This window comes from Papaver somniferum, chromosome 11, assembly GCF_003573695.1.
Source record: "Papaver somniferum cultivar HN1 chromosome 11, ASM357369v1, whole genome shotgun sequence".
Lineage (NCBI taxonomy): Eukaryota > Viridiplantae > Streptophyta > Magnoliopsida > Ranunculales > Papaveraceae > Papaver > Papaver somniferum.
In genome coordinates, this window is record NC_039368.1 from 126,284,073 (window position 1) to 126,293,547 (window position 9,475).

Below are 9,475 nucleotides of genomic sequence, written 5' to 3' on the forward strand. Positions count from 1 at the left end.
ATACTTTACTACTATCTCCGTCCCTAATAAGATGACCTAGTTAAAATTTACTAGTAAATTAATAAATAATTTATCTCTCAAACTATACAACGGATTTTCGTAAACTTTGTATCATCGAAAATCATTTTAAAACACCTATATAATGAATATAAATATGGTTATCAAAATTTTACATATTTCTTATAATAATACTAATCTATCACTCCACTTATTTATGGTATAGGTCATCTAATTAGGGACGGAGGGAGTATATACAAGAAGAAAACAATGGAAGTAGGCAAGTCAAAACATCCAATTTCAAATTAACCAACACAGAGTTTATGACCTCTGCATAGAATGATAATGGGTGAACTTGAATACAGATTATCTTGCTTTATCAGCTGATGGATCCACCTTTAGCGCCAGCACCACCACAAATCAATAACCTGTTTCTTAAGAGCTTGCTTATCTGTCCTCTCGGACCTCTCCTGATTCCATAGCTCGAGTAGACCTGCTACTTTTTTCTCATGAACTTGACGTTTCCCATCGGTCCTCCTTACATAATTCTTCCTCATCAATAACAAAAGCATGTATACCATGATGATCAAAACTTCTCTTTGGTCAATCCCAACAATAAAAATGGGAAGGATTACACAATTAAAATCATAAAAGAAGAGAAACTGACAAAATATAAAAATTTATCAAATGTATATAACACTTACTGAGGAATCTACATCACACATATCAAATTCTAACACCTAAAGTGCTTGCTCCCACAAACAGCTGGTGACTGTAGGCCTGCCGGCCTATGTAATGCAAGTTACACTATGTGGGTTCTTTGGAAACTCATAAAGTAATTTTAACGGCCAGGCTCCTAACCCCAACTCTGCTATCCAATATATTACCTCTAATAATTACTAGCATCATCTACATGAAATTCATTCTGCATTTACTCCTACAAATGCTGCTAATGCTAATCATGCTCAGTGGACCTCCCCTAATCCTCCAGGTCCAGGCTTTATAAAAACAGGACTAGATGATACCCATCGAGAATAGCGCTGAAACAAGAACTATCACCACAGATAAACATTATACAAGCAGCACATGTGATGTGACAAAGTCTACCTAATCTATCTTTCACTTAATTGATTAATTACTTCAAAAACTCATTCTAAGAAAAATAAAAAGATTCTATGTGTCAGTCCTTCATTTACAGAATAATGACGACTACTAATTCATTATAATTGATCGACTACATTCAAATACACAATGGTATTTTAAAAGTACATGCTCAACCTGTAAGATGTCAACACTCGTTCTCATAGGTATAGTGAAAAAACTAATTATCGCCTGAGCTTCCTTTGCAACATTCATGACTTAGCACGTATAGACATATATAACACAAGGTCAAATCTCATGTCCAATGTGCATCTTATGTATCATCTACCATCTACCAAGTTCAAAAAGTTTCATCTGATTCCAGATGAATTTGAAACTCACCACTAGGAACAAAATTTGATTCGTCATAGCATTTTAGTTTTGCGAAAAAGTCTCAACTTTCAACCTATGCTTGTTTTCTGCTCCCTATAAGGTACCTGCATTCAACTACTATGAAGTCAGAACAAGTCTTTTAAATCCACAATAATTTTTTATTATGATCTAAGTTTTTATGCCTAGATCGTGAAAGCTTTTTCCTACACTTGAGGACGGTGTTACTAAGATTAAAAAATGTCTCAAGATATATCAAATGGAATCCTTCATCTACAAATTATATGTGTTAAGTAAGATATATCAAATGGAATCCTGCATCTACAATTGATAAACCCTGACTAGATCTACGGGAGCGAAATACAAATCAGATGATGATTCACTGGGAATAAGATAGCCTGCTAAGCCACAGATTGAAAACCCATATTCTTTAGGGGTTTAAATGATTTAAATGAGATTTAAACGATTTAAAGGTAAAGAGCAAGTACCATGTTCTTTAGGCAATTTCATTAGATGGGATGTTCAACTTCTTCTAGCAAGCGTTTCCTGCGGATTCTAATCAGAATTAGAACTGGCAGGAGAGATGAATGATTTCTCGGGTTTCCAGACGTTCGACGTACGGCTTCACTTCATACCAATCAAGCTAAACACAGTAAAATTCAAATAGAGATTAGAAGACAACTCATAGTCTCATACATTTGCATCAACAAAAAAAAAACATTGATTAAATTCATTTCAAGGTGTGAGTGACATTCTATAGATGTAGATAAGTGTAGTAAGAGTCCATGTTGCAAGGTACAAGATTAGGATATGGGAAAATGGAGGAAGGGGCCAGTAGTTACAGCCTTATACGCCAATAGTTTGGGAACTCGCCAACATGCTTGGATTATTACACCAAATCATTAAAGCAGACAAATGATACATTTTGGATATTTTTGGATCGTTGCAAACTTGCTAGTTACGGGCTCTGGTCATGGCAATGAAAGATTTCATAAAGACTTGCATTTGGCTTGAAAACATCCTGCGCAATTTTCAGATTCATGAAACGAAGAAATAGATAAGGCAGCAGTCCGATGGGGCGCCACAAACACAAAACCAGCATTGAACACTAGGTCATGAGGGGAACCAGAATAAACAGATGCTAATGATGTTTAACATATGGAAATGATACAGAGTAAATATGAAACATCAGACATTTTTGGCTCAGGTGGTAAACAAAAAAGCTTCATTATATATGTTCAAGTTCAACTGAGTATCGTGGTCTTGCCATTGCAACTGCTGAGCTCATGTGGATTGAATGTTTGCTTAAAGAACTTCAAGTTCCAGTCTGCACTCCTCCTGTCTTATGGTGTGATAATCTTGGTGCCACATATCTTACTATGAATCCGCTTTTTCACGGTCGTACTAAACATATTGAAATTGATTATCACTTTGTTCGTGAAAGGGTTCAACGTGGTCAACTGCTTGTTCGCTTTGTATGTTCCAAAGATCAGGTTGCTGATGTCTTCACTAAACGCCTTTCGCGAGATAGGTTCTCTTCTCTACGCTCTAAGCTTACTGTTTTTGATCACCCGCTTAGATCGAGGGAGGGTGTTAGATAATAGGAAATTTTGATTTTTATTTCCTATTAAAATACTGTTTTCCTGTATATAGCTTTGGTTTAGTTTGTTATATAGTGTAAGCCAAGTCACGGCTAAATTCCCTGTATTACAAGTTTCGTAAACACTACATATATATAAACGGGTTTTCACCTTAGGTTTCTCACGTTGAGAAATCTACCCAAAATCAATCTCTTTTTGTTCAACATCAGACATTTTTAGCCAGCATTTGGCATTCAATTAAATACGAAACTTTTCCAACACAAGGAAAATTTCAGTAAAATTTCAAGCTCTTTTGATACATCAATAATTTTAAGGAAAAGTAACAACGGTACAATTCGTTGGCCATTGCAAATGTTGGGACAATTCAAGCTCTTTTGGGCTGGTGTAAACAAGAATTTATACAAATCATAATAGCGATCAAATTGAAAGGACTACTAGGATTCTAACTCACATTTGTGATCCTTTCAAGCCACGTTCAGGCAGGCAAACTTGTATTTCAATTGTAATTCATTGTTTACAAAGTCTACCGAAATCTATTTCAATTGTAATTCATTGTTTCTTAAACCAATTCTAAGAAAAATTAAAACATTTTTATTCATTTGGATATGAAACTCACCACCATAATACTTCGTAGCTTCATTTGAGTATCCTCTAAATAATACAATTTGTAGACTTCATTTTCACACTATTGCTCTCTTACTAACTTTTAAATTTGCAAGAAAGATGCTTCACTGAATCACTGCAACTGTTGTCTCCAAGGGTCAGAGAAAACCCTGTAAAAATTTGAATAACAAGCACAAAATCTTAATATCAATCAGTTTGATAAAAATAATCAAGCTATTACTAATTAATAAGCTTCAAACAAGGAAGACCAAACTCACAGTTGACCCTCTTGTAGCAGACCCAGTGGAGGAGAGGAATGACGAGCAAAGATCTCAGAAAAAGTAGACACTAAAATATACAACTCGTGTTGGAGAGGAGAAGAAATCATTGTGCGATATCTTTGTTGCTGCTGTTGTTGATGATCACATCAAAAGCCATGATCTGATCTGTTGTTGCGGCGGTTTTGAGGCGGCCGAAACAACAAGAGATGGAGAAAAGAGGCAGTAAGAATGAGAGCACCAAAAACCCTAAAATGATGATGCTTAAATAGTAGGGTAAATAAGAAAAGTTAACTACACTTTGTTTACACCACTAGTCATTAGATAATATGATTTTTTTATTTTAGCTTAAAAATAAAAATAAGCCGCATTGAAAAGAATTTTTTATATAGTAACTCTTTTCCAGATTCGATGTTTTCGAGTCCTCAGACCAGTTATCGTGAACATAGGAAAGATTAGGTTGGCATAAAAGCCACAGTTAGTTTTGACTTGAAATTGTTTACTGATACAGGCCGGATAAGGTAATGCCTCAGTCTGATTGCTTGGCGATCAAACGATAACTAAACTTCTATTACGCCCACAAATAAAAACAAGAGTTATCAAGAGTTCCATTGTTGATCATATCATTTTGGGTTGTGACAGTTAGAACTCTGTCAATACAAAAAGAGCAAATACACATTGTCTAATGTGCTAACTGACCAAATAAGTTCAAAAAGTTCTACGAAATCCCAATCTGAAGCAACATAGGGTACAGACTCTGAATGTTCTCCGCCTTACTCTGAATGTTCTGTCAATAAAAGATCAACCCAAATTAAGTATTTCTAGTGGTGCGCATGCCAATTTCAGCTATTTAAATCTATTATAATCAACATCCATCACAAGATACGCACAGTATGCACTATAATTAAGCAGGGTTGTTTACGCGTCGATCACGGAAGACCTAGTATATTCTGTATTATAGAAATTCATGAAAAGTACTCTGATTTTTTTTTTATCCCCGTTCTCAATTGTAGTAGGACAAAGAAAATTCACAAATTCCCCTTGTTGTTTAGATATGTATATTCCAAATTCAATACGCAAGCAAAACCCATTTCAAAAAAAAATAAAACGACCAAATATGAAAATGAAGAGATGGGACTTACGAACTAATGAAGTCAAGAATGGATTAGCAAACTCGAATTGTTGGATTAATTGTTCTGTTCTATTCAATAAATGAAAATGACGACATATGGAACACACAAGGCATGAAGGATAGATTTTCTTATAGTACACAATTGTTTCCAATCTTGGGATACTATCTTATTTACAGTTCAAACTGACTAGGAAAAGGACGGAAGAGAGGTCTGTTCGTGTCTAGTATTAGTCAAATGATATGTGCAGCATACTGCAAAGTGCAAACTGTTTACAGTAAGAATAAATCGAGGAGTTGTATGAAAGCGAGATTACCATGGCCAACCCTCAATTCAGATTTAACGGACGTTGCTTTTGTCACCCTCCTCCGCAAGCTTCCACAATAGTTCAATTCCATCCATGTGAGACAACCCAATCACTGCCACAATTTTTCCTTGAAAACTTCTAAGATTTGTAAACATAAACTTGTCTCTGCCTTCAATTATCACCTTATACTGTGCCATTTAAAGTAGATTCAACAATTTAGTTTTGTTATCACTCTTCAAGAAGAAAAAGTGGAACACAAACTACTGTATGCAAAAAGCAGAAAAGCAAAAAAGAAATGACATTGATCTGTTCACGGGTATAATTATACAGTTACGGAAGAGTGTTCTTGTGTTTCTTTCTTTACATGGATGCCTTTTCATGGAAAATTTCAACTATGTATATCTGGGGAACTTCAAGAGTGGTCACAGAAACTTACCCTATCAGGAAAAAGTTTTTTATGAAGGCTATACATTTCATGCGCATAGGATCTTGTATATTCAACTTCACCCCTAGCTTTGGTACAAAATGTTTCCATAAGCAAGTCGAAAAGGGAAGATTTAGGTGATTGTTGATCGATAACCTGCAAATAATGTTATAAATATATTGATCGGGAAAAGATAATGACCAAAGAGAAAACAAAGAAGGTAAGGATTAGTACATCGATATCTTGATCTATGTAGAAACATCTTGCTCCCACTCTAGAAGATTCTTCCATTGCAACCTGGAAAACAAAGCCAAGGTTATAATATGACAAGGATCTTGGTTGTATTAGGCCCGCCGAGGAAAAATTTAAAAACTGCACGAGTAGGCATGATTTGGCGCCTTTTTTTCTAGGCTCCCCCTGGGCGCCTTTTACAACATAGACAAGGATATGTAAGGCTTACAAACAAAACAAGTTTAAGCAATAAACACGTACATATGCATTTCAAGGCCACTAATTACCTTGAAATCCAGGCCTGGAAATATACCATGTGCGAACAACCGGCGCAACTGACAATTTGTTAAAAACATTCCAAGCTTCACGCCCAGTCCACCTGGAGTTCTCATGGAAAAGCGGAACAACTTGTACAGTGTAGCATGTTTAGGTTTCAATTTCATGAGGCTCCTGGCACGTTTCTCGCACTGCTCAATCTGCAAATAGAAATTCTAACAAGGTAAAAGCTCGAGTTAAGTAGAGTAATGTAAAATAAGTCCACCACAAAGTTCCTTAATTTGCTAAAAATGTACAAGCTCAATCACTATTTTTATCCAAAATCTCAGAATTGTAGAGTTCTAATGATACATCACAGTCGCAACAAAAATCATTTTGTAGCAGCTAGAACTCCTATTGAATCCTTTAAACTGTCATGGTCGACGACACCTCGAAGCTCAAACTGGACATCATATGCCGAGGCAACGAGGGAAAGGAACTAATCAAAGGCACTGTTGTGATAAATTGAGTTACTCCCTGAATATTTGTACCAATAAACCCTATTGGTTAGATAGGTTTGAAGGATGCTAATATAATTCTTAGGAAATGTCGGTTCCGAGTGCAATAACAGTTTTTTGAGCTGTACCAGTAGAGGGAACTTATTTATTGGGACCGTAATATGCTATCAGGATTTCGTTTGAGCTGAGAGTTGGAATTCATGCCATTTACTAAGAAAGGCCAATGCCGCACGGGGAAAAAGAAGAAAAGAAAACAGTTTTCAGATATCTAATTACAAAGATCCCAAGAATCCATTTGAAATAACCCAAAAAAAAAAACCAGTGAACACAAAGCCAAACTCTTTCAATAAGACCAATTGAAGTAATCCAAACATGATCAATTTAACGAGAATAACCATAAGGAGCGTTACCTACCGGAACTACATCAGGCTTTACATTATCGATCACCTACAATGCAACACAACAACTGTATTAGCAAATAACATTTGAAAGGCATTATAACATAAACATGTAAAATTGAGAATTCAAGTGAGTTCACAAGCGACAGCATTTGTTTGTCAATGATGTTATATCTTATCAAAAGCACTTGAGGTCCAAACTCATGAACATGCTAAATTACCTACACAGACAGATGGAAATCTAAACTTGATTTAGTAAAAAAAAAAAAAGAGAGGGGGTTTTCCATTTTGCAATTCAAGACTGAAATTGATGATTCAACACTGAGAAAGACGGAAATCTAGTGTAGAAATAGCAACAAAAAACTGAACCAAAACAAACCCTAACATTCAGAAATTAGAAAAAAGAAGAAGCAACTTTACCTTTTTAACAGAATGATGATTAGTTCCAACAAGATAGATTAGAGCCCCATTGCTGGAGTTTTTAAGTAGAACAACTTTACCATCAGTAGGGATTCCAGGAATACCATGTTGGTAATGACTTGTTTCAGATTGACTACTCAAATTTGTTGTAGAAACCCTAAGTAAATCATCAGACATGGTTTTTCTCCCCTTTGCAATTTTATGAATTTGTAAACTGCCATCTTCTTCCCCATTCTTCGATTTTAAGCTCCTCTTGTGTTCTTTGTCTGCTAATCAGTTTTGGTATGAAAATGCTTTTTGTTCTTCACACTGGATCGTCCTTAAAGAGGGAAAAACCGAAAAACAAACATAAATCGGTTCATTGGTAATGTAGTGAGTTGGGATTTGGATCTAACTCGGTATCGAAATTCCGCTCGAGTTACTTGTCATTTTGTTTTGGTTTTCTTTTGTTCGATTCGAGATATGCCTTGGCTCGTAAATCTAGCTCGGAGATATATATTTCCTAGCTTGATTGGGGCATATTCAGATTAATTGTGGTATATCTAATGAGACAAAATCTGGTTATTTTGAAGTAAACCAAGCCACCCCTTAACCATGTATTTTCTAAATGGATAATATATATTCTTATTTAATTAACATTAAAAATTCTGATTGGGTTAATTAATTGTGTTTAAATGAATTAATTGAGTAGATTAAAACTTATGAATTTAAGTTATGAAATTTTGTTTTTGATTCTAACTCATGTGGGAAGATTTTTGATGAAAAGAATTTGTTTTGAAATTTTTTTTTTTGCAACGGAAATAAAAACATACTACCCAAACACTTCTAAAAAGGGGATTGCAAAGTTAATGTATGAAATCTGTAATGACTCTCAAGCACGTCAACGCCATTAGACCGGTCAAGAAACGATCCAGAGATGATCAAGAGACGTTTTAGTCGTGAATGACTCACTTAATCAATTTAGACATTAATTAATAGGAAATAATCTAACCATGAGACTAGTACCACTAGTTAGATATCGAAAATTTATACGAAATGGACAACTCAAACGCGTCAGTCGGACTCCGGATGAGAAAGATATCGCACTCCGAAATTTAGATGTCGAAGTTTGTCAGAAGGCAACCGGTGTTGACTATTCCATTGACCGTTTAACCTTGCCGTTGACCGGGACGTCTGACCGTTGTCAATTGTTCACCGAACCTTAATTTTATGTGGACCTCTCTCTAGTAATAGACTTCCCCTTAGTAGTTACTTAGATATTGCATAGTGAAACCTTAATTAGTATTTCAATCAATTATATATATTTTGAATCTAAAGAAGAGTTTATCTTCTTCTCTTTTAGGAGTAGGAGCTGTTGAGTTTATGAGGGTTGAGAGCTGATTCATAGGAGGGAGAGATAAGTGTAAGGTGTTTTTTTTGGAGAAAGATACATAAGATAAAGAGAGGTGGCGGTAGTTTGAAGAGAGAAATAGAGTTCTTATGAGAAACCAAGAGAAGTGTCTTAAGCACACTTGTCATATACCTCATGTCAGTTTATTCGATGCCGGCGTCAGTCGAGAAAAAACTTAACAAGATCATGCGGAACTTTCTATGGGGTAGTGACACAAACAACAAGAAGAAATATGCTTTAGTTTCATTTGAAAAGGTGTGTATGGAAAAAGAATATGGTGGGCTTGGCATTAGACAGTTGCGGGTTATGAATGATGCGTTATTGTGCAAATGGTGCTGGAGGTTTACGAATGAAGAAGAATCATTGTGGAGAGTCCTTACTAAAGAGAAGTATGGGCTTACGAAGAATAAATGGGATATAAGGAATATTAGATCATCATATGGTAGTTCGGTT

At 35.5% G+C, this 9,475-nt stretch overlaps 1 protein-coding gene and 1 long non-coding RNA gene across 6 annotated transcripts; both read right to left on the bottom strand.

The window, feature by feature from the left end:
* Nucleotides 1-217: 217 nt before the first annotated feature.
* Nucleotides 218-4,193, bottom strand: LOC113323458. 4 transcript variants are annotated; one of them, XR_003347621.1, is made up of 5 exons: nt 3,950-4,193; nt 3,685-3,841; nt 1,956-2,110; nt 1,480-1,574; nt 218-545 (listed from the first exon to the last, which is right to left on the bottom strand). It is a non-coding gene; the product is annotated as an uncharacterized LOC113323458 (long non-coding RNA). The 4 variants fall into 4 exon arrangements; XR_003347622.1 differs by having other exon boundaries at nt 218-589; XR_003347620.1 differs by having other exon boundaries at nt 218-1,574.
* A 291-nt stretch (nt 4,194-4,484) lies between these two features.
* LOC113323424 lies at nt 4,485-7,930 on the bottom strand. Of its 2 annotated transcripts, none has more exons than XM_026571735.1 (7): nt 7,633-7,930; nt 7,229-7,261; nt 6,329-6,532; nt 6,045-6,107; nt 5,823-5,966; nt 5,396-5,574; nt 4,485-4,736 (listed from the first exon to the last, which is right to left on the bottom strand). In XM_026571735.1, exons 1-6 carry the CDS (start codon nt 7,807-7,809, stop codon nt 5,419-5,421), a joined length of 777 nt encoding a protein of 258 aa, XP_026427520.1. In that variant the 5' UTR covers nt 7,810-7,930; the 3' UTR covers nt 4,485-4,736; nt 5,396-5,418. The 2 variants fall into 2 exon arrangements, with proteins under 2 accessions (XP_026427520.1, XP_026427521.1); XM_026571736.1 differs by having other exon boundaries at nt 6,329-6,517; nt 7,633-7,928.
* Nucleotides 7,931-9,475: the final 1,545 nt, after the last annotated feature.